The following is a 25,304-nucleotide window of genomic DNA, read 5'->3' as shown; positions in this document are numbered from 1 at the left end:
TTCATTCTTTAAACATATTTTAATCTTAGGAAGAAGGGAAATGGGCATTCTTCATTTCTTATTTTGGGATTCTGATTTTTAGTAAGGAATTACTTGTGCCACCTCCACTCGTGCCTCCAAAGCAGAAGTAAAAGGAAGCTTCTCTGTTTTTCCATGAAAAATTCAGGTCCACTCATTCTATCAGATTCTTTGAGAGTCATTGTTTGTACTTAAAAAGTAAGCTGATCTCTTGCTGTTAATACAGTGCATAGTATGATAGGATTTGAATTTTGGATAAGACCGCTAGGCTTTACCATGGTGCTGGCAATTATTGCAGAAGAGACTTGTAGAAGCACTGAGCCCAGGTGGGTCAGCTCCCCTGGCAAGTTAATTAATTTGATCTAACTTTTGTACAGTGAAATAGGCTGGAAGATGACTGAACTGAAAGGTCACTCAAACTTTTTGTTAAATGCAATGCGTCTGTGGGAAATGAGTCTGTAGGAGAGCCATCATTCCACCCACCTCCTTCAGCTTATGTGGAAATACCAGTGCTGTGCTTATTTTCTGAGATGCTAGGAAAGACCTCCAGAGAATCTAGTTGTGAAATTACTGGCAATATTAATATAAAAAGCAAACAGAAAATAAGAAGAGGAGGTGGATGGGAGCAGTTTCAGTTTGAGAGAAGGCTATTTCTGAGATGGGAATTTACATCTGATAACTTAATTGCCTGTGTGCAGATGTGAACATTCCAAATTTTAAGAGAGTCTCTGTCTTGTTTGATTAGGTGTTTCTGATCACTCTGCAGAAACCTGAATCCCTCCTCTGCAACCTGAGGAATGGGTCTCTTCCGGCATTTCTTACGTTAATATCCCAGTTTGCCAGGACAGGATTGACACACTGGATATGCTGGGGGCAACTGTCACACCCTGTGTGTTATCTTTCTTTAAGTCTATGGGTACTTGTGTTGCACAGGAAAAGTGCATTTTTCATTGCTTAGCTCATTGCTGTGTAGCCAAGCAACTCTTCCATTGAATGCTGTATTTACTGTTGATCAGATCGGCACTGGGAATGGACCTAAACTGAACTGGATCTTCATTGCAAGCAAAACAGTTTACAGGAAGAGCAGTGTAGGTGAAGCCTTCTCTAACCTGTTTCTGTCATAGCTTCATTACATATGTATGATTCTGACTCTCAGAAAGATAAGTCAGTGTTTAGAATGCTATTCGTGAACTCTTTGCTTTACTGGAGTTTTAGATAAGTTCCCCTGGGTAGCAGCGGGGCAGATTTGAACCCTGTTCAATTCATCTGAAATGCTGTATGCTCTGCAACTTTAAAGTTTCCACATTTTTAAATACTTAATGAATGTCTGTCTTCTCCAGTCCGTACAACCTGCCCTTTAGGTGTGTCCACTTGATGTATTCAGATCCAGAGAGCTGTATTACCACAGAAGAAGCCCAGATATTCCTTAGCTGCATTCTGTTTCTCAAGATGAAAATGCAGCAAAGCAGATTTTTTTTTTGATAATTTAAAACCTATAGGGCTTCTCACCTCTCCCTCTCAAACCCTAGTGCTTTCAGTATTAATGTATTTTTTAAGAATCTTTTCTACAGTTTTTAACAGTGTTTACTCTTTGATATTTTACTAAAAACTAGTCTTGCAAATAAAATTCTGGACTTGTCATTTGTGACAAGAGTTGTGTACTGTAAGCAAGTACAATGCAATGCTACTGTTGCTAAAGATCACAGAAGTGTTGTGCATGGTTTTGTGACAGTTGTACTATTTATTCAAATAAATGAAATAAATAAAATGTGATCACATCATTTTCCATCTCTTTATTTTTTTTTTTCCTCCAAGTGGACAAATCAGTGGGAAGAACCTTTGAAAGATGACGGGCTTCAGCTGTCAAGTGTCCTCAATATGTGGTGAGCCAGTGTTGACCTATCAAAGCAGTGGTTTCAGTTTTCTGGCCTTGGTACAGTTGATGTGATTTTACAGACAGACACAAATGTTTCTGATTCATCTGGAGGTTTCATTTACAACTTTTTTTGTTATTACCCTGCTTAGTCATGTTCATCTTCTCCCTTCCACAAGAGATAACTGAATTATGCTGTCTGATACTTTTAGAAGCTTCCAGGCTGAATTCTTCCACAGCAGAGCAGGAGGGAAGCCAGGCATGATGAAAGTCTGCAGAGCACTTGGAAAGTCAGGAGCCCAGCAAAGTGTGGGATGGCATTGAAAATGCCTATATGTTTGCTCCACTATGAAGAGAACAAAGAGCAGCTCTCCTATAAAGCAAGGCTGTCTGAGAGCAGGAAAATACATCATCAGAACTTGTTATTGGTGGGAGTACCACTGATTCCTTGAATTGTTCAGTGGCTATTTTTATATGAATACTATGTGTGCGTGTTTGTCCGCATGAAACATGCTTTTGGGAATGTATGGAAAGACTCATGGGGGTGGGTGCAACTCTGGCACAGAATTTACTGGTGCTATTCTGCAGGAGACTGGATGCTTCATGCACTGCTGCTGCTATTTTGGAGGAAAAATGTGCCCATTCACCATGTGCATTTGAGTCTGTTCTTTGCCCTGTCTTGCACTCCATTGTGTCTGAAGCTTTTAAGAAAGAAATATGAGTTGCTAGTTGAAGCAGGGAGAGACCTAATAACTACAGATCAACTTCCCAATTCTCAGTCATTCCTACTCCCTCTGCCTAGGCTGTGGCATGCACTCCTGCATAGGTTAGAATGTACTCTTGGTCTTTTCTGGGTTGATGTAATGTGCTTTTTGTCTGCTTAGAGAATATGGCTGTTTGTACTTTGACTCTCACATGAAAGATTTGGAGTTGAATTCTCAGTTACTAAGAATTCATGGCATCTGGAAGTCTGTTTTCATCTCACTTTCCTTTATCCTATTTAGCTCGTGTTGAACTGTTAGTTCTCCTCTATGGTGTGGAGCTAAGCACCAGTGTCAGTCTCTTAACAGTGTTAAAACGAACTGTCTTAATTAGTGTGGCTGTTTCCTGTCTTGTTCCGGGATTTCATGGAGGACTGCAGAGCTGTTGCTTTTTCATTCCAGAGGACTTAACAACTGTAAGGGATACCTGAAGGAGATGTCCAGGGAAAGTGATGGCTGTGGGGAGCTTTTCCTCTTTAATCAGTAGTGGAAAAGAGGAGGCAGAGTATCAGATCTGCTTAGCAGAGGTTACTCTTGTTCTGGATGAGCACCTGGGGGACTGGTGTGACTAACTAGCTGTCCAAGGACAAATAAACTCATTTCCTTCTGCCAAGGCCCCTCTTCTTCAAGATAGGAAGAAAAGTGCTGATCTGCCTTATAGAATGCTCTAGAGGCCATGAGTAAGAGGTGTAATGAAGCATGATGATTTTATCTGTCATTGGATGTTTTATTAAGGGCAAAGAAAACACACAGTGATATGGACTAGCAAATGGTGTGGTGCCATGAAAGAATGACAGTGACTTGCTTAGTACTTTCTGGCATTTCAGTACTTGTGAGGATGCACGCTTCCTGCATTTGTATTTCTGTTTATTGCAGTCTCCAGCAGGAACTGAGCACACAGACAATGAAGTTCCGCTTGTGACTGGTTTCATTTTCAAGTACCTTTAGTGCTGCACTGTGCAGCTTCCCCCACGCACAGTGTGTATGCTCTGTGCTGCCCTGTGCAGGGGTTGCAGCAGATCCAAGCCCCTGCAATTGCACCGTGCTGCTGTGAGAAGAGCTTCTGGAGAAATACTGTAGGATCAAATAGTAAGTTGGGAAAGGGGCTCTTTAAGGGGAAGCTTTGGTGGGTTTTTTTTCAGTTGTAGGGCTTCATGCTTTTGTATGGATTGTTCTTGCTGAGACAACGTCTCTTCTGATGCTAATGAGTAAACTTGTCTCTTGAAAAGTCTACTACTGAACAAGGAAGTAAAAAGAAGTTTTAAACTGAGTGCGCGGTAAGTGTTCTCTCTTTTTATTTATTTTGCTTTGTTGAAGGCAGAAATACTATCACTAGCTTTCAGAACAGGGTTTTGTTCCCTGTTTAATGTGGTCTGTTTAGAAAGCTGTTCCTAGGAAATGCATTCATGCTGATGTAGAGCAGGGCTTTTGTCTTTTTCAAACAGGAAGTTCAACAGTTGAAACCATTTGGTAACGTTGCTGAGTGCCTGCATATATTCTACAGTCAATTCAGATGTCAAGGACCACGGTCCTCTCACCAGTGCTTTGTGTCATATGTCAGGGATATCTGGGAGCCAAACTGTGTGAAGATTGAAGAGAGGTGAGCTGATGTGGCTTGCTAAAAGACTGAGTTGTTTTATTTGTCACTGTTGCGTTGCAACATTTTGCAATAGTGCAGTTCCTAGCAAAAATTGACTCATTGGCCCCATGGCAGGTGGAACAAGGGGAATACAACACCTTGTTGCTTTTAAAATGAACAAGCTGTGACATCTCAGTAAAAGAGAACAAAGGACTACATTTAACCATCTCATTTGACTAGTCGATAATTAAAGCTCAATTTTGATAAAAAATTCCATTGTGAAATGCCACTACAATCAGTATTCAAGCAGTTGCCTCCTAGAATGATTTCTCCTTCTAGTAGTGATAAATAATTCATGCAGGAGGCTGGGGAAAAATAGCACGTTAGTAACAGCTCTGGATAGGGAATTTGAGCGATGGGCTGCAGAGATTATGGGAAGAGTGGAAACTTGCAGGTGAGAACCAAATATCCCATCCTTTCTGATTTCTCATTAAGCAATAAAACCCAAGGAAGAGTCCAAATCCCATTTTGTTCAATTTCATGCTGCTTCTACAGCAAGTTATCTTTTGGAAGTCCACAACCTAGGATCAAGCCTCACAGCAATGAAGCTTGTCACAAGAGACTGCTCAAGAGCACTAATTATTAGTAATGAGTAATGAGTCTGTTAAATGCTAAGGAGCTGCAGTTCTTAGGCTCTGAAATGGCTGTTGGAAATCGGTGTAGGTGAATGCAAAGTGAAACACATAGTGGGAAAACACAGTACTGATTCTACAGATAAGTGATGGGCTTAGAGCAGAGTGTTGGTATTTAGGGATAAGATCTTGGGGTTTTAATAGACAGTTCTGTTAAAGTTTTAGTTCAATGCTCAGCAGTGATCAGAAAAGCAAACGGCATTAGGAATTAGGAGGAAAGGCATACAGAACAATGCAGAGAGCATTGCAGGCACTTCCCTAAGCCTGTGCAGTTTTGCTTCCCAGCAATTCAAAAAGAATGTAGTAGCATGGAGAAGGCTCTGAAAAGGGTGGCTCAGACAATCAAAGTTAGAAAATGGTGTCCCTGCAAAGGGCAACTTTTGCATAGGTTGTGCTTCTTTGTGGAAAGAGATGACTGTTGAGGGTGTAGGATAGCAATACAGTAATATAATGATGTGAAGAAAATGAAACAGTGGCTCTCCACTTACAAGTAGTGGGGAGCCTCAGAGGAAGTTAGCCTAGGGTCAGAGAAGGCAGAAGGAGGTGGTTCCCTGTTGTGGGTGAAGCCATGCTCTTCAACTCCTCACTGCTGAAAGGTGAGAGAGGCATCCATTCATGGGCAGGCTGGGAAAAATCATGAAAACTAAATATATAGAGAGCATCAAATTACTGGGACCCCGATTTAGTTTAGGAAGGCTGAGCAGTAGGGTGTTGAACCTTGTGTGAGTGTTTTAGGGAAGTAACTTGTGAATGCTTGCTCTGTTCTCTTTTTCTGTAAGCATCTGACTATGGGTGCTGTAAGGAACCAGCAGCATCCAAATGATCTCTGAGATCAGATGAGACATTTTGTCTCACTCAGGACAGCCATTCGGAACAAGAATGATGCACAAGACCTAGTCCTTGGAGTACATTAACTTTTGCTAGTGTAAATTCTTCATTTCAGATCCTTTCCTACAGGTTTCCAAATGTTAAAGGTAGCTTTCTGATGTCTGGGTTCCTTGGCCGAACGGATACCAGAGATGTGGCAGGAAATATGCCTTATTTTGATGTGTAAATATTTAAAGGAAGTGTAAAGGATGTGCAAGCTGAATATTGCAGTGAAGATGAGTTTTTAAGTTGTGGTTTTCATGGACTATTACGTGAGGCTTTTGAGTAGAATTTTCCAAGGCAAAAAAGATGTCAGAAACCTAATTAAAGTTGGACTTAGGTTTCTCTGTATTAATTGTCTCTTCCTCCTAGTTTATTACATCTGAACAGTCCCATCTCAGATAGTTCAGTTGCTCCCCAAACACTAAATGACTCAATTTCTCCTAAGTATCTTAGTTTACAATCTATGTTTCTTGTGACAACATGCAGTTTTGCAACCATAATGACAATAATAGCCTATGATCCTTTTTCCTTGATGGTTTATTGGGCATTTTGTATCTAATTTGTTTGCAAGACTGATATGCAAAAGAATTTAGTTGCCACTTCCTACCAGTAATCATAGCTTGGCAAGATCTGTGTTAAAATACAGTGGACTTGGACTGGAGACTTTAATGAACACCAAGAGAGTCCACAGAGGAGGGCTATGCTTTTTGGAATGTAAAGCTACCAGAGAAATGCCAATTTGTAAACTGTCTTTGGGCAGTGTGCAATGGCATTTGCAGCAGTTCTTTTGCTCCACTGTGCTTATAGGGATGGGTAATCCTAGCATCTAACTGCAAACACCTGCTATAGCAGTTTAGACCGCGGTGTTGCTAACAGGATGAAGGTAGTAACTGAAAAATGCAGGCTGGGGCAAGACCCTCACTTAAGTGCTCAGGGTTGCTCTTTAAAGGCACCTCTCCACATCAGCTGTCTATATAAGGAGCCTTGAGGGACAGCACTTAATCCAGGTTGACAGCAGGAGTCCTCTGCTACGTGACTGTCTAATGAGGGGCATGGGGAAGGATGAGCTGTCTTACATTAGTCAGTAGTTCCTTTCACTTCTGCAGGCAGTAATTTGTGCATCCAGTATATAAACCCTATTTCTTGTGCTATTCTACACTCCACTCTGTACCTTGAGCACTCTGTGCACATTTAGGCACCACAGTATAAGACAAAAACCAGTTAGAGAGTGTCTAAATGAGTGCTACGAAGATGGTGAAGAGTCTAGAGTGCAAGGAATATGCGGAGCAGTTGAGGTTCCTCGGTGTGCTCTCAGAAATAGGGTTTGGATTTTGAGTGGTCCTTTGTGGAGCTAGGAGCTGGACTTGACGGTTGTTGTCAGCCCTTTTCAACTTGGGATATTCCATGAGTCTGTGATCTATTGAAGTTAACTTACTTTTGCTTTAATGAAGAGCTCTACTTCTTTATGTATCAACTTGCAAGAGACTACTCAGGTTCTACTATCCCTTACTTTAGTCTCTACCAGGTTAAAGCATCCAATTTTTTTTATTCCTGTGGACTTGGCTGATCAGTCTTTAAACATAAACATACAGAGTGCAAAAGCAAGCACTTAAACCTGAACATTTGCTACCACTTAAGCATCCTGTAGAGCTTGGCTCTGTCTTTTGTGTTGTGTAGGCATTGTAGAACAGGCTTACATATGTGTAGTTAAAAAATCAGACTTGTCTTTGCTTAGTACCATGGTTTAATTCAAGGCTTTGAGAACACTATGAGGCATCTTGGCCAGCCCCTTGTTCATGGACCATTGCTTTTGATAGAATAAACTTCACGTTGGTAGGACCTATGTGGAGGGTTATACAGCTTCTCCGCTCTGCTCGCACAACTCCGTTCTCTGGCTTCTGCTGTCCTCCTGTGCAGCTCCTAGCCATTTTAGAATACTGTCTGTAGTACTGTTTGTTTACAGGGTATTTTCATCTCTCTGTTGTGCATTGTCATTCTGCTTTCATTCAAAGATGATTAGGTTGAGTAGGGAAGTTATTTTCCAGTCTGTGTTTAAAGTACATATTGCTTAATCTAACATGAAGTTGAGGATGTATACCCAGAAGGAAGATGTTTCTTTACACAACCATACCAGATGGTCTAGTAAAGGAAACTGCTTGTATTTGTAAGTTTGTGTCTAATTTTACTACTGCATTCTTGATTTAATAGCTCTTAAGTATCAATCATTTTTATATGTATTGATATCTAGAAACAGAAAGCTATTTTTTAAATGTAAATTGAAAAAGGGTTTTGCTAATTCAAATGAAACAATTGGTTGGAATTAAGGCAAGTTTTTGTACTTAAGGTCTTACTTCCCTATGTTCTGATTATTAACAGAAGAAGTGGAGCTTCTTTTTAACCATATTTTTTACACACATTTAAATATTATTTTCAGATTGTTTTAGAAGTAATCCATATGTCATTAAATAATAAATGAAAAAGCAACCCTTCCATTTGTTTTCTTCTTAACACTTACTTTGTTCTATTCATGCCTTCTTTACTCGTGTTTCCTTTCACTCTGTTTCTTATATCAGGTTACCAGGAGTGAAAAAATACCATGGACGCAGACTTCTTAAATGCGTTTACACAGACTGCTGCCCTTAATCAATTCCTTGTTGAGAATGTCATCACTCCAGGTACATACTTTGTGAACCAAGACAGAAAAAGGTCCAAGGAATGACCTGAAGAGACAAGCAGAAAAATTGCAGTGCAAAAGAATTGTATATTTTTCAACAGTAGTCTCCTGGCTTCATCAGCAACAAGAAAAGTCTGTGATGTGTGTGTAATTTGGCCTCTCACTTTCTTGAAGCAGATCATGAATAAGCAACACAAGTCCTAGAGGATCCTTTAAATGAATTTGAAATTTCATACATAAAGGACTGCCTAACTTTGTTTTGTTTGTTTCAAGGATTTTCCCCCTAGATTTATTGATTTGAATTATGTTGAAATGCAACTTCTGACAGCAGTCATTAATGTTTTGATAAGCCATTTTCTTTCTCATGGGAATAAGTTAAAATAAAAAAAACGATAATTTCTACGTATGTCAGTTAGTGATACTGCAGATTTTATAGAAAACTCGAGTGGGTCTTATCTGATAATTATAATCGATCTTTCCTTTGTAGGAGAGAAGAGGAAACTCATAAAACCCACCTCAAGCAACAATCCCAAGCTGGAGGAATTAAAACTGGTACAATTTCTTCTACTATACTGTTTAACCATCACCTGAGATAGCCATAACCTGCTGTGTTGCTATTCAGATGTATGAATTACTCAGATCCTTGGCCCCAGTCCCACACTCTCCAAGGACATGGCCAAGTCCTGATGCTGGCACTTGGGCTTTTGTTAAGTACAATTCCAAGCTTTATGTGATGACACCACATATAGTGGTCTCCTCTGTGTGTAAAGCGGAGAGCCGTTTGAAAATCTGGGATTCTTCTTTTGTGACCTCTTACATAACTCAGTTATGATATTCTCAGTTATGAGAATATGTGTGAAGTACCCAGATGCTACTTGACCCTAGAGATAATGTAATGGCAGTAAGTAACCACCCAGGACAGCCAGCTGTGGTTGAAAGGAAATCCTTGTCTAAGCTTGCTATGAATAACAGAAGACATTCAAGTACCTGCAGGTTGATTCTCCTGGACCTACAATAAGGGGCTGAAGAAGTGCTATGGTGATGGTCACCAGTTTCCTCTCTTGCTCTCTGCCTTGTGTCTGCAGCTTGCTGGTGGCTGCTGGCTTGGCTCAAGCTAATGTGCAGACTGATGGGTTAATAAATAACAGAGTAAGAAGGAGTGAGGGTGTGCAAGTCACCACTGAAATGAAGGAGAAAAGCCTTCAAGCTGTTGTGCAGTTCATTGTCTGCTTGAGGTAGCTGTGACGGATGAATCCTATTTCACGGGAAAGTGCTTTATTTCCAAGTAATTTTGAAAATTCCCCCTGTGCATTCAATCACTGTGTTTTTCTAGTGGCATAACCCAGGGGAAGGCTAGCATACTGAAATTTCCTACAAGAAAAGTGGCGTGTCTCTTTTGAGACTGGCACATCTTGCATTATGGAGATACTAAAAGTGTTACAAATATTACAAAAACAAGCTTAGACTTTGTGCTGATATGTGTGTGTTATATGGCATTCATAAATCCATAAATATGTGTGCTTCTTTATTATGTTTTCTAAAACCTTCATGCACATTTGATCAAAAATATTTAATTTCTCTGTCAGGCTTTCACAATGTTTTTATATGAAAGAGAAAATCTTGAAAGGTGATGCTGTGAAATGCAATTATGTTGTCTACAGAGACACTGCACTTGTTCTTTCCAGACTGCCAAAAATGAAGAGATTCCTTACTATATGGAGATTTCTGTGAGCTCAGTGCTTGATTCTTTTCCTCTCAGAAACTCCTGAAAGAATGTTTATTGCTGTCTGTCTTCTCTGTGGAAGATGATGGGGTGGAAATGGGGACCCAAAGGAGGGCATCCTCTGCATGCCATCACTACCACTGCTCGCCCTCTTGATCTGAAGTGTTCACAGCCCTTTTGGAGAGGAGCTTGAGGTGGAGAAGGGGGAGCTGCGGAGATCCTTTCTTAACTTGGAAAAAGATGGTCTTGCATTGCATTTTTGTTCTGAAGGGCTTCTGAGAACTAAAATATGTGAAATGGCTCACTTCAGCTACTATAAATATTGAAGAATGTATAAAAGAAAGGTGGTTGCTTTTAGAAGCCAGCAGCAAACATCTTCAGGTATTCCTTTTCTCTGTTCTCAGTTTATTCATTTTTACACACTGCTCTGCTCTGCAGCTGAGTGGGACCCCAGGGTCATGAAAGAGTTTTCAGAGCTGCAGGCTGTGGCTGTGGTTGTGAAAGAGCTGAGATACCCAACTAGGAGTCTCATACATCTGTACTTATCAATACTTTCTACTTCCCTGTCTTTCCTCTACCATGACACTTGGTGTATGTTTCTAGCCCTTGCCTGCCAAGGTTAATGTGCAGGCACTAGCAGAAGCACAGCTTTCTGCCCTAGAAAACTCTACTTCTTTGTTGATGAAGTGTGCTACACAGGCTTTGTCAGCTCCTCAGTTCAGGGGAGTGCCTGAGCAAAGCATTTTTTTTTCACGCAGTTTCAGACATCTCAGAGATACTTATTTTTTTAATAAACATATATTTTTGTCACTGTTGGCTAACATACAGGGACGTGCTATGAATTGTCTCTTATGTTTACAGCAAATAAAGAGGATATCACCCACTTGCAGCAGTAAAAATAGCAGTACGAGCAATACATATCCTTTTGCAAGAGGTTCTTATCAATAACCAGCTGGGGCCACTGCTTTTTAAGTCTGCTTCAGTAGAACCTCTTCCCTGTGTATTAGCATATGTGACTAAATAAGGGCTTGGGAAATGCTGAGAGGCTCCTTTGGTCTCCTGCATGAAGGAAACAACCCACAGAATGAAAGAAGACATTCACAAACTTTTGTCTGTGTGTGAATTCTCTGATGGTTTAATGAAGGCAGGGGGTTGGAAGTCTACTGTACAGCCTTTTCCCTAATGGAAGTGGCATAGGATCTGCCTTCTTCCCTGTATAGTTATTTCTACAAAATTCATGAGTAAATAGCTTGTGAGGCATCTGTCTTACCTAAAAATTTGCCTTGAAGTGGCCAAGGAGCCTTGTATTATTAAGGAGAACAAACTGACACTTAACTTTCATTTGCTTTAAAAAGTAACTGAGAAACAAAAGGAAATAGTGATTGAAAGCAAAATGAAATATGAAACGGGAGTCTGAACAGAGAGGTAAAGCACGATATAGCACTGAGGACTTGTCCAGGCAGAAATATAATTGTCAGCTGTTTTGTTTTTCTCCACAGCTGCTGATTGATTGGATTAACACGACTCTGAAACAGGAACATATAGTAGTTAAAAGTTTGGAAGAAGATCTGTACGATGGGCTAGTACTTCATCATCTCTTGGGTAAGCTGCCTCTGAGTTAAGCTCACAAATAAATAATGGAAAAACTTTACAGAGATAGGATAAATGTACTCTTGAATGGAAAGAGCTATGACTAAGTTGTAATAAAGACAGTTCTGAACAAATGTTTGGTGATCCACTGTTGTATACAATTATTGTTTGTCTTCTCAGAAAGTCTTTTTAGCAACAGCCAAGAGCACAAAGGCAACTTTTGATGCTACCAGAAACATTGAATGGGATCAGCACAACATTTCCCAGCTTTTTATTTTTCTTTTTTTCTTTTAAGTTTCAGGTCTAATACTCTGAGCTGGAACTGATGAATACCTGTTTATTATGATCTCTTGTAACAGCATCTTGGTCTATTTGTTTCTTCATGTTTCCTGTCCCTGTTTGTTCTTCTTTCTTTGGGCAATCCATTCAAATCACATATCCTCTTCCTCAAGGTTGAAAGCAGCAGAGTGAATAGGATTGGTTTATTTCCATAGGTTGCTTGTCTGTGCAAAGAGCTGGGATTTCTTCTATGCATATGAGTTGGTATGGCCTTTGTGCAGTACCTACAGGAAAGATTCAAATGTTGAATTTCTGTAGCTTACCCTTGGGAAAGGAGTACTGTGGGGTGCTGGGGAATGGAAGATGCTACTGTAAGGAATGGGCTGAGACCTCTAAAGCTTTACTGATTTTGCTTGAGGCTGTCAGAGGGTGTGGGAGTATAACAGGGTATATGCTGGTGGGTTGTGGGTCTGAGCTGTGGAAGCCATTAAATAGCACTGGGCATTGAAAACAAGGGTTTGTGTGCTTTGCTATGATTTTATATCGATTTTTTTTCTTTTTTCCTCTCTGTGATGGTGTTAAATGCATCCATCTTCTTCATGTGGGCTCTCTGTCAAAGAAAATCTAGGATCTCTCAAGCTGGATGTTGACAAGATAGCATTAACAGAAAAAAAACAGCGTCAGAAACTCTCTGTGATTCTGGAAGCTGTGGCTAAGTGTTTGCAACTGGAAGAAAGTCAGCTGAAATGGAGTGTGGAAGGTAGGTGCAGCTGTGAAACAAGACAAAATTAGCCATCCCAAGGCTTCCTCTGCTGTAAGACTGCTGTGAAGCAATGAAGTGCCAGAACAGTAATTAAATGACCTGTTTGCAATTACTAGTTAAACCACAAGTGAGACAAGAATCTGTGTCTGACTAGGTGCAGCTGTGTCCTCCACTATGTGTTTTAACAGCCTTTAATATTCACATGAACGTCTCACAAAAAGGATATTTAAGGTCTGGTACTGCTGAATTGTGATGGGATGGATATAAACCCCCAACTTGATGTCCCATCTGTGTTACTTTGGGATGCTCTGTACAGGGAGAACTTAGGATATTACAATGAGGTTTAATTGTTTTGCATGATAAACTTTATTTTCTTTCTTTACATGGTATAGCTATTTTAGCAAAGGACTTACTGAGCACACTGCATCTTCTGGTCGCAATAGCAAAGCACTTCCAGCCAAGTCTGGTTTTTCCTCCAAATGTTCATGTGGAAACAATCACCATTGAGGTATTTATGGCTTTAATATTTGTCACTGAACATCCTAGAAACGTTTCACAAGACTTAGTTTTACTTACAATTAAGGGGAAATGTGTGTGTAACAGTAAATGGGAGACTTATTTTCTGTGAACTATGTCTTTCAATTTAATGACTAGGCCATAATTTTTGAGCTTAGTTCAGATGCTGTAACTTCAAAAGGATAGAAACACTATGTTACTTTTTCTCCTTGATCCAAAAAGGAATGGTCTAATCTGAAAGCAGCTATTGATCACAGTAAAGAAACAGAAGAAGAAATTATGTTCCTGCAGTCTCTAAATGTTTTAAAATAGAAACCTGTGCTGTTTGAACATGACATTAGTTTCTTTCTGTAGGTGAAGGGAGTCCTTACTGTCCATTGGGGTCACATTCAGATATTTTTCTCTATGAGCTGAGATTGGCATGCTTTCTTCCTTGTGTTTCTTGAAGTCAGCTCTAGGACTTCAGGAGTCTATAAAAAAGCCTGTGGTTTGGGATACAATTGTGAAAATTGCTACCACCATGTCAGTTTCAACACTACAGTTGCAGTTCAGTTGTGTTTTGAGCCCTGCACCTTTCATGGCATCATCTAGAGTTTTCACTCTTCAGAGGATGATAATTGGAACTGGAACCGTGGGTATTAGCCCTGAGAGAGAGAGGGCGGTGGTAATGGAGATGGTGAGGTTTTGGTGTTGAGTTGTTTCTTCAAAAGAGAAATTAATGCTCCTGAAGGGAACAGGTCATTCCTGGTTGAAGAGAGAAGAAAGGAGCAGCAGCCTTTCAGAGTGCCTGTACTAATTGTGCTGGACTTCTTGATAAACACTCTCTGGTAGTCATTTAAAGCAGCATACAGTTTGTGAAAGTGTCTCTAATGCTTTCAGTCTTTTTTGCATAACAAAATCAAAAATACATATTTTCTGTTTAACAGAACACCTCCAAAGGATTAAAGTCAGCAAATGGGGTGGAATATATCACAGGAAGCAAGTAAGAGGGGATATATTTGGTTTGTACACTGTCAATCAGAAAGGAAATACTGTGGGTGTTTTTCCCCTTAGAAAAAAAAAAATAGCTGTTATAATGATGATGACAAAAATCATAAAAACCAGGCATGCATATGCATGTTCTACTTTTTATTTAAACTTCTCTAAAATAGTGTATATGAGTATTTATGAGGTTGTTATTGCCATGGAATATAATAATAAAAATAGTAATAAACATCCAGTATTGTAATTCACTGTAAAATAAACAGGAAATTTTATAAAGCCACAGTGGTTTATATCTACTATTCATTTATTTCTATTGTGTACATAAATTAAGAGAAAGGAGGCAGATTGTTGCTTATTTTGATGTTGAAGAAATAAGGTTTGAGCTTGCTGAGTTTGTGTGGTGCTGTGATTATTAAAGATAAAGCAGGATACCATTTTTACACCAAGAAAATATGGCCATCATTCCAAGAACTAGAAACAGATTTTCCTACTGTCATCTTTTATAAGCTAGAACATCTTCAAATTCTAATTTCATGAGCAGCTTATTGCAAGAGGTTATTATGGGTTGTGTTTATAAAATACATGCTCATTGGTCTGTTGGCCAGTTAAATTCTCTTATGCTTCCAAATGCCCATATAGATATACAGTGTGCTTAAAAACATCTGTTGGAAAGTTACTCTGACATAAAGTTAATGGCACTTCATGCTGTATCTCCTGCTTTACGAGGTGCCTGATGGCCCAGATAAGCTTTACTTTTGAATAAGATTAGTTCTGTTGAATGCTTTTTCTAATTCTTTCTTTTTATTGCACTTCTAGAGAGAATTCAGAAGAGCAGCCAAGTAAGTACTGACATTGCCAAATCCAGCGTTTCTCCATTATGTACTATTATGCCCCAAAGTGGGATCAGTTTTTGCTGTGTGATAAAATCATTGTTTCCACTAGAATTAGTGGAGACTCATTGATTTCTCCTACTGTTTTTCTCCACATCTTCTGTTGAAGTCTGTACATTCTGCACAATATGGCTTGGAAGTTGGGCAATACCTTCTTTGCCTGTGGGCTGCAGGTGATATGGGTGGGATGTGAGATGGGGAATGATGCAATGGGCTGATGACTCAGCAGAGAAGCACTGGCTGGGGACAAAGTATGCCTTGAATTAGAAGAAATAATTAGTCTGTGCTGATCTCATTTTCCCTGTTGGAACCACTTAGGAACACAGTGCCGTGAGAATTGTGTTTCTTCTTGCCTCAGCAGTTTCGATGTCATTTCCTTTCTGCTGCTTCAGATAGGATTCTGAAATCTGGTGTTCAGTTATGGATAGCAGCTCACTAAAGCAAGCAGCTTGCCTGGAGATTTTACCCTTAGGGCTTTTGAGGGCTGTGAAACACTTGAGGTGAAAATTGTCCATGTGTGCAGAGCCTACAGAATGCCTGGGCGCTGCCCAAGCTTTGGCTTGAGGCTTTTGGCTGGCACACCATGAGCTGCTCCTTGCTGAAGAGGAGCATTCTTCATCCCAAGTGAGTCAATGAAACTGTTTTAATTCTCTGCTGAGCCCTTTGTGTTAGCATTTCATACTTTGCAGAGGTGCAAACTGTATCATTTAATACATGTTTACCGCTTATTCCCTGACTGGGCTCTAGAGTGGGCTGAAGTAGTGACAAATAATGTAATTGAGTGTTTCTTTCAATTGATTGTTTCTGCTGGAAAAAAGAAATCTGAAAATCACTCTTCAGATGCTGTCTCCATCTATTTTTAACATGGCTTGCTTAACAAAGAATGAGAGAAGACTCATAGCACAGCTCCAGAAGAGGGCTCCCTCGTTTGTGAGACTGCTGCAGGCTGCAGACTGGCTCTGAGATGTGATGGGATCCATCCACCTGCTTCCCAGAAGGGAGGGAGGGCAAACCAGCTAAGCTCCTTCACAGCAGAAGCTTCCCTGCTGCTGGCTTTCTGGGGTAACCTTCCTTAAGCAGAGCTGCATTTGCCTACCTGCACCCTAGAAATCTATTCCCCATTTAGTTTTTCTGCCAGAACTGGTACAGTATAAATCTTGAGAACATCTGCAGGTGAAAACTGCAGAGCTGAATGAATTAAATTTGGCATAATCAGGCTAAAGGAAAACCTCTACCTCTGTCTCCTGTTAAATCCAAAAGCAGGATTTTTCCCCTTCTCCCTAAAACTTTTTTTCCTCCCTGATTTGTGAAGTGTGATTGCCTTTCTTGTTCTTAAGCCATCTTAAATACATGATCTGAGTTATTCCAAATAATACCAATTAATGTTTTTGGATACAGCAGATGATGCCTTTGATGAATTATTTAGCCGTGCTCCTGAAAGACTGGATGATGTAAAAAAGGTAACTTACATATTTATTCCTTAATAGACGTGAAAATATGCAGAGTGAAATATAATTCATGACTTCACTGAAAAAGTTTTCTTTTTATTCCCCTCCTTCTGTTTTCCTTAGGTGTTTTTGCAATTTGTCAACCAGAATGTTGGAAAATTAGGATTAAATGTGAAAGACATGGAATCTCAGGTAGCCTGCTCTCAGCTGTGTGTTATCATTTTCTGTCATTTACTTGAGTGTTTCCTCTTACCATTAGGATCCCTCCTCTTTGTTCTACCAGTTGTAAATTTAGAAATATAACATTTGTATCTAGCTTTAGGTTAAGATATCAGGCTTCCGTCTCTGAAACTTCTAAGAAATGGAAAAATAAGGCATTGTACTGAATACTGTGCAGTCCTTGTAGTGCTATAGGGAGTAATTTTCAGAGTCGACTGAACTCCCATCTTTTTGAAGTAAGGCTGATTCTGACAATTACACTGAAAGTCAGGTTGGTTGCTTGTGTTTAGTGATCTTTAATGCAGGGTTTGCTGCAGGGTAGGAAGGCTTGATTTTCTTTAAACGGCAGAACTCCATCCTTTGAACATTGAGCTTCCTGAGAGTCCATGAAATTGCAGAAGTATTTGCTGGGCAGCTCAGGATCACAGCAAAGCACAGCGAAGAGAGGCTCAATCACACCTCCAATGTTCTGGGGGATGGAGCAAGAGATGGGGAGAGATCTCAGGGGTGTCCCTGGTGCATTTTTCTTTGCTTCAATGGATGCATACACTACAGTGTCAGGAGAACTCAGTTTGTGGGAAGGGAAGTTCCAGGAGGCTTTTGTCATAAATCTCAGGTGCTATGCACAAGTGTATTCGTGTGTTTGTTGCTTGTGGCTGGCTGAAGTCTCTTCGCATCTGGAACGGTTTGTTTTAATAGTGATCCTTTCAGGAGGTTGCATTTTTTTTTTTTTTAAATATGAGCTTAAGAGCCTCATGTATGTACGAAGCGTGCTGTCTGAGAGGTTGAGGAGGATGAGTCATTGGGCTGTCTGGTTGCCAGAGTACCGCTGCAATTCCCTTAGCACTAGAGTGGTGTTTATCTTTGGAATTTACTAAAAGTCCATATAATAAATAATATTCAAACAATTCCTCTTCTAGTTTGCAGATGGAGTTATTTTACTTCTGTTAATTGGACAACTAGAAGGTTATTTTCTGAATTTAAGGGATTTCTTTCTGACTCCAGCCAGCACCACAGAGATGGTAAGTTGTTATTTAATCACTTAGAGCCTGAAGCTTCAAACATCTTGTGTATTTGTTTCCATATGTCAGAAGAGCTCTGTGTCTTGCTGTAACTGCTGCTTCATATTAAACCATATACATGTGCGGTTTTTACTGGTAATGCTTTGAGTCAGTACAAATGCAGGTACTAGGTGCTGTTCAAATACTTTGGAACGTGCTGTTATCTTCTTCAAAAATTTATTACTGTCTTAAGTGAAGCAAGCTATTGTTAATTGCATTTATTTATGCAGATGCATTCTTCCAAAGCCTTCCCGATAAAAACAGAGGCTCTCTGCAGCAAGGAATTGGTGTGCTATCCTCCTACAAGTCTGTCCTACAAATGACATTGTTAAATGGATGACATATCTTGCATAACAGAATTGGATTCATATAGCTTTCCTTATGCCATCCTAAAAATATACCATAATTGAGACATGACCAGAACATTTTGAAGGCCCCTTCTGTACTTTAGAAACTCTTGAGAATATGCTTTCTTCCCCCAAGGCTGGGAGCTGTAATGTACCTAGTTGTCCTTGCCTGGCTCCATTCTCAAGCTCTACCAGGCAGATTTTATCAGAACACCCAAAGAAAATAGTAGTATCAGTCAGAAGGTAGTGCATGCTGGGTTGCTGGTGTGAATGCCCCAGCCACAGATCGGGCATACTGGAATGTTCTGAGATATCTGAGATCTTTTCAAATTGTTCCTTATGCAGTTAAGATCGTAGGTATTTCTGGTGTGACTCAGTTGCTGTGAATCACTCAAACTTTTAGGAAGTTGACCATGAGAGCTATTATTTATATTGATGGTTTTGTATACGCACATGCCTCTGCACCATAAAAAAACCAAAAAAACAAAAACAAAAAAACCTTTTTAAATTATGGTCAGTGAATAGCTCAGAAAATCTTGAAACCCTGGATGTTTTCACTGGGTTGTATACATTTAGAGCTCTGAAGATGAAATAGTTCATATCCTTTGTGCTCTAGAGCTAACTGAGAAAGGGAATCTCTCCTCTGATGTGATTTGCATGCCGGGTTTCCCACACAAATGTTGATTCCCAGTCTCACTGCAGCTCATCTCCCCAGGCACTCTTTATCTGTGATGAAAATTCTCAGAGGTCCCTTCTTAAATAATAAATACTTCCATGGAGATTATCAAAATGTTTAAAAGCACAGCTGTCTGAGATGTAGGTTCAGATTTTGTCAAAAACTGGTTGTTGTAAGCTAATGACTGCTAAAGGTATTAGGAAAATTCAGATTTTATATCTAATATGATGGAAAACAGATTTTGAAGAGTTAAATAAAATCGAAATGTAAAATCTTTCCCTTTCTCCTCCACTCAGTTTTCAAAATAGTGCACTTTGATTCACTGAATTAGGAATAAACTTCTAACATTTTCAATAACTTCCTTCAGAAGAAGTCGATGAATATTTTTTCATTTAAGATTTTGTAGATAATGTTTTTCTTTTTCTATTAGCCCTATTCCAGCTGCAGAGAAATGAGAAATGAGGTGTCCGTACATTTCAGTTATATACCAGAGCTAAGAATTCCTATTTCTTGCCCTGCCTCCCCTGGTCACCAGTGCCAGAGGAGGTTATAATGGGACTATGTACTGGTTCAATTCAATACTATACATCCTAGCAATTTTATTTTAGCAAAGTCACTTTCAAGAGCTGTATTTGCTGTTGAATACTTTGCCTAAGTGGTATTTACCGTTATTCTTGTCTGATGTTTATTACAAGAAAGAAAGCAAGATGACAGTACAACTAAAAATACTGAACTACCGTGGTTCAGCTGTCTTTTGAACATAAAATATGTCTTTCAATTCCCATGTGCTGTCTTACTCCCTGCCATTTTAGACATTAATTGGTACAGTAAAGTATGAAAATATAACCTTTGCTGATATTTAAAACATGTCATTCATGTAATAAAAATGTGACAACCACACGCACCATTGAAATCAGCTCTGTGCACCAACTTGCACTCAAGCTGGAAGCTTGTAGTTCCAAACTGATGTGTGCCTCATGAGTCACAAGGAGAGGAAATTGAAATGGAAGTTCTGATATTAATGAGAAAAATAGAAATAAAAACTGAAGGAGGCAGAGAGGACAGGAGCACATGTTGCAGGAGCAGGAGAGCAGAGCAAAGTGGAGCCAAAATCCTGGAGGTGACCAGCCTGCAGGCGCAATAGTCTGTGCAGTGAGTGGGTTATTTTGTTCCATTTTTCTGAGTGTCTCTTACAAACAGCATGGCTTATAAGCAGCTGCAAATAAGGTCTGGTTCTGAGTGTTTGTGTCTATAGGAAATCAAATGTCCTGAGACAAAGGGTAGAATTATGAAATTATCAGTCTGGAATGAAGGGTGAACTTTGTGTGGTCAGGTGAGAAGGCCTGGGAGGGCCCCTGTGCTTATCACAACCATGCAGACATGGTATTTTTTGTCAAAACAGCCCCACAGCTGAAATATTTCCAACATTCTGATCTCTGTCAGATTGTAAATCCTAGAGAATTTGCCATCTCTTTTGGGTGTGGAAGTTCAGCTGGATGGAACAACTTAGTTTTCTAGGTTGCCTTTCTTAGGTAATTGTTTCTGTCTGAAGATTTACTTTGAAATCTGCATATTATTTTTCCTTGCAAATCTCATATGCTTACAGGGAGGAAAAGTAGATCTTTTTACCTGTGCTGATTCAGTAAGAAAACATTTGGTTTATTCATTCTGATCAGAAAAATTGTGTAGATTGGTATGAGCTTAAGCTCCCTTGCCTGCTGAGTATGAGAGGAAGAAAACAAGCTCAAATTCTGTCAATCTTAGTTGTTTGTGAAACACAGAACCAGGTAAAACATAAATCTATTGTTTCACTTCAGAGCACATGGTTTTTGCTTGGCTTATGCATGTGGGACCCCAGTGCTTGTTGTCAGAAGATAATAGGGAACAGCGTGGCAGCATTTAATGTTGTACCTCCTGAAGGATAAATTGCTCAGTAGCCTAAGGAATGTACAAAGAAAATTTGAAGTTCTTACAGGCCTTGTTACATCATTAGAGGAAGAGAGCCTGCTAATTACCATCCAAGTAAACAGCTGCCCTTAAGCTGTAAGGAGCTAGTAAATTGAATGCTATTCTGTTTTGAAATATCATTCATCATTACTGCGTATGCCTGTGGTGCAACTTTCATGTGGAAAAATGAGAGAAAAACAAGTGAGGAAAAATCAGAAAAAGAAGCCCAGTTTTTATCCATACAGCTATGCTTAATTTCTCAGGAGTGATGTTAAGGGTATCATGTACATACTGTTACATGTATGTACATCTTTATATGTTAAAGCATAAACCTCACAAATATAGCTTATCAGATGATTTCCAATCTTGGTAATCCTAAATAAAATATAGACAACTTTTTACTTGCATATTGTTTTGTTCCAAATACAGTAAGCATATGGGCATTGTGGAAATAAATTCAATGCATCTGTTAGATCCAGTTGTGAATCTACCCTGCTTTCCCTGTGGAGACACCCATTAACAGAGGACTTTCACATGAAAGGTATATTTTTAAATAAATAGATTGTTCTTCCCAACTTGTAGGTAGAGGTTGGATTGAACATCTGATTTGATATGAGAAATTGTAGAAATTCTGAAAAGCACTCCATCAGAAGTAAAGAGATGAATATTAGTACATACTTATGAATCAGTACCTTATTCCAGCTACTAGAGAAATAACTCTAAAAACATCCTGGTCATTATGCTGTTAGATGGACAGTATTTTCTGTTATAATGATCTCTTACTCTTGTCAACAGCTTCACAATGTTAACCTTGCATTGGACTTGCTAACAGATGGAGGTCTTCTCAGTTTTTCTGTGAACTCTGAAGGTAAGTCATGGCATACACTCTTGTCTGGAGTAGCACTGATAAAATAATGGCTAGCAAATCTGAGTGTGATTAAAGAACGTAGCTTCTACAGTGCGGCACCAATACACTTTGTTACATTACTGACCCATAACTTCTTGATAAGAATGAATAATAATAAAGCTGAAGATTGTTTAGATTTTTTTTTAATTTCTGTACTAAAGACATTACAGTACTACAGGTATACTAATTACACAAAATTTTAGCTGTTTAATAAGTCAGTGTTTGTTACAAATTTAGATGAGTGGCAGTTCTTATTGAAAGTACAGCAGCTGGGCTGGAGGGAAAGCTGTTTTCCTGTCTCATAAGAAGTTTAGGTGGTACAAAACCAAATTTGTTTTATACAAGAAGACACCTTTCAGAAAATGTGCTGAAAATCAGAAAGGCTGACTGCCTTTTCCAAACCCAGAGTGGCTGCTGGGTGAGACTGCTGAACATGAAATTCATAGCTGAGTTGTTGCTCTGCCTAGTTCAGACCTCTGAGTTGAATCTTGATCTCCTTCATTCAAGTTAATGCTTACATTGCTGAGTCAATGCTTTGTGCCTGATTTTACTGGGATGTAAGTTCCTGTTCCTCTCTCATCCTGCTAAGAAAAAAATCCTTTGATTGAGTTCAACTTTCCAACTAAAAATTGCCCTACAGAACATTTTTGACCAGCTGTTCATCCAGGTGGAATGGGGATATTGGATACAGCTGCATTAATGAGTTCTCAGATAGCACAAGGGAGGACTTCTTGCAAAGGGAAACACACAATCTCAGCCTGTCATTGCTCTGGCAAGCTCAGAATCTTATTGCTGAGTAAGAAAATCAAATGCTTGTTAAAAATGGAATTACCTCTTCCAATGTTATTTGTAAGCAAGTCTATGTCTGTTTTTAGTAAGGAATCTAGTGCAGGAGAGGGGATGACAGAATATAGGATTTTGTTTGTTTTTATTTTTGTTTTCTTTTTCCTCTAACACTTTGGTGATACTGGCAATTTGTGTGAAGGGCATGCATGAATTATGGGCCTTTTGCCATATGGCATAGAACTATGAGTTTAGAAAGCTATTTATATAAATATGAAATGAGTAACTGGCATGAGCTCAGATCTCCATGCTAGAATCCACTTTTTGCATGAAAAGAGTTAAAGCCTTGCTTTTTCCTTCCCTCTGATAATTCTATACTGCCTCAAATACATATTTAATCAATAAAAATACCAGTGGTGCCAACATCCACAGGTCCTTTAGTTTCACGGGGAAAATCCTCAGTGAGTAATTGATTTTAAGATGATATAGCACAGATACACTATATGCTGTTCAGAGATCTTGTCTAGTGGTGTGTCACTGTTTCTTCTGATGATTTACAACAATATCAGCAGAATAGTAAACCCTCTCTGTTAGTCACCATCTCCCATTGCAATTATTAGGTTGCCTAACAAGAATCTGGAAGCTGAAAACTAAAATTAAAAAAAAAAAAAAGAGAAAAACCAACAGCAGCAAAACATGATAGAAACATTACAACAAAAAAATAGTGTCTGGCAATTCCCATTATGATTCATACCATAGAATAATCATAAACAATGAAAGGTATTTAAAAAATGAAAGGTGTAAAGTCCTATCAAATTATCTTATTTGTTCTATCAGGGAACAAGAGAGAAGAATTATTTCTTGCTATGCATTATTTATCCTGTCTTACAGTAAGATAGTGCAGCAGTGGTCCTTTTTCTTTATGTTTGTTTAATAAATAAATATTTTTTCTAAATTTGTCGTTCCTGTTTTGCTTCTTGTTGCAATTAAACTAAGTTCACATTATAATTGGGGAAAACTGGGAGACTGGCTTTGGTATTGACAGAATCCTTCAGTTCTCCAATTAGAATTGCTAACACTTCCCATCTGGTTTTGTTGCTTATTGTATATCCACAGATATTGTGAAAGGAGATCTGAAGACCACAATGCGGGTTCTGTATTGCTTGTATTCAAAATACAAAGCTAAAGAAACATGAAAAGGAATGCCAAGAGCTTAGATTGCTTTTTTTTTTTCTCCCTTTCTTCCTTATTTTGGATTCCCAGCTTTGTTTGCCACTGTGTATATGCATTCACCTGTGTGTGACTCTTGCTGTATTAATGCTGCATATGCAAGTATGTATTTGTTCAAAGTTTCACATAGATGGCCTGCATAACTGGAAGTGTGTGTATATCCAGGGCCAGTGAACTGTGTAATTCTGCTGCTGGAGCAAGAGCTTGTTACTACTGAGATCTCTTGGTGCTGCACAGAAGAGTAACACGTGCTTGTTTGAGACTTTGGATTCTTTGGCTTCTGGAGATGAATGTGGAAGCTGTTATTGCAACCTCCCATTTTTTTTCTTCTTGTTCAGTCTGGAGAGGGGGAAGGCCCACCAAGACAACCTCTGGGAAGATTGCAGAGACTACAGAAGCTCAAGTTCAAATACTACTTTACACAAGTGGTCAACTCTTGTCAAATGGAGGATGTGGACCAGACACCAAAAGAATACGTAGCCAAAATGAAGTTGGCACTTATCAAAGCGTTTGGTGAAAGCTTCATCACTTGTCTTCTCCAATCTGGAAAAGGAATCAGGATCACATGCTGCCATGAGACTGCAGAAACAGAGGGAGCTCCTGTGCAGCTTTGGAAAAATGCCATGATTTCCTTGCTAAACTAATGCCAAAGTGGACAGCACCAGCCTGTTGCAGCCTAAATTAATGTGTTGCTAGTAGCAATGCTGACTGCCACACCAAGCACATTACAGAAGAGGCTGACACGACTGCATTTCCCTCCAGACAGAGGTGGCAGATACTGGCTGTTTCTACTTGTGGTAGAGGCCATAATGGGTGGGTGGAACAAAACTCTCAGTTTCTGCCACTTCCAACAGCATACTTGTGCTACGGGCTCTTAAACTCTTAGCAGTGTTTGTCCAGTAACAGTCTCCATGCATCAAAGCAGGATCCTCTGGATGCAGCCTGCTAACCACAAATCATGTGAACCTGAACTCTTCTCCTTTTCTGCTGTTTTAAATCAGAATTCCTTTTTCAAAACCTCTGTCTGCTCCCTTAACTTTAAAGCTATGTCATGTTTGTATTGCATAAAGCTCGAGATGTAATAAAAAAAAGTTTTGATATTATTTTGGCTTCTGTCTAAACTGATTTAATTTCCCGCAATCAGTTACTGACATTTGATCTCTGATCCATTTCTCCATCTATGTAGTAATTGGAAACTGAAGCATGCTGAGTGTGAGTGGTGACATTTAAAAATGAGAATTTGTTGTGTCTAGTTCCTGATTGCCCAGGCAAAGAGAGATCCTTAGATAGCAATAATGATAAGTCTTTAAGACCTTCCTTTGAAAGTGGTAATAATGCACAGCAGTTAAAGGAAAGCATTCTGCAAACTGCCTTGAACATCCTTTTTTCACTTACAGTAATCTCATTATGTCTTCACAGAGGAAAATCCAATGTGTGTTGCCAGCGAACTACAAGATCAAGTTGCTTCCCTAGC

The 25,304-nt window shown here is 39.3% G+C and overlaps 2 protein-coding genes across 2 annotated transcripts in view; both read left to right on the top strand.

The window, feature by feature from the left end:
- Window positions 1-25,304, top strand: part of PARVB (parvin beta) — a 264,535-nt gene that overhangs the window by 54,118 nt on the left and 185,113 nt on the right. The gene's annotated exons all lie outside the window — the stretch shown is intronic.
- PARVG (parvin gamma) lies at window positions 3,621-23,840 on the top strand. Its single transcript, XM_065742408.1, has 13 exons — window positions 3,621-3,741; window positions 8,367-8,468; window positions 8,955-9,019; window positions 11,690-11,792; window positions 12,679-12,819; window positions 13,215-13,330; window positions 14,265-14,320; window positions 15,139-15,161; window positions 16,611-16,672; window positions 16,784-16,852; window positions 17,800-17,901; window positions 21,706-21,778; window positions 23,717-23,840. Exons 2-13 carry the CDS (start codon window positions 8,390-8,392, stop codon window positions 23,794-23,796), a joined length of 969 nt encoding a protein of 322 aa, XP_065598480.1. The 5' UTR covers window positions 3,621-3,741; window positions 8,367-8,389; the 3' UTR covers window positions 23,797-23,840.

Source organism: Cyrtonyx montezumae, unplaced genomic scaffold (assembly GCF_038088225.1).
Source record: "Cyrtonyx montezumae isolate F1298 unplaced genomic scaffold, pur_monq_1.0 scaffold_3, whole genome shotgun sequence".
Taxonomy (NCBI): Eukaryota; Metazoa; Chordata; class Aves; order Galliformes; family Odontophoridae; genus Cyrtonyx; species Cyrtonyx montezumae.
This window is presented reverse-complemented; position numbering and strand designations above follow the sequence as displayed.

Bases quoted from the DNA above. Each gene is read 5' to 3' on its own strand.
- PARVG (XM_065742408.1), top strand. From the start codon at position 8,390: ATGGACGCAGACTTCTTAAATGCGTTTACACAGACTGCTGCCCTTAAT. The intron at 16,673-16,783 runs GTAACTTACATA...TGTTTTCCTTAG, and splicing joins GACTGGATGATGTAAAAAAG to GTGTTTTTGCAATTTGTCAA. The intron at 17,902-21,705 runs GTAAGTTGTTAT...TCTTGTCAACAG, and splicing joins CAGCCAGCACCACAGAGATG to CTTCACAATGTTAACCTTGC.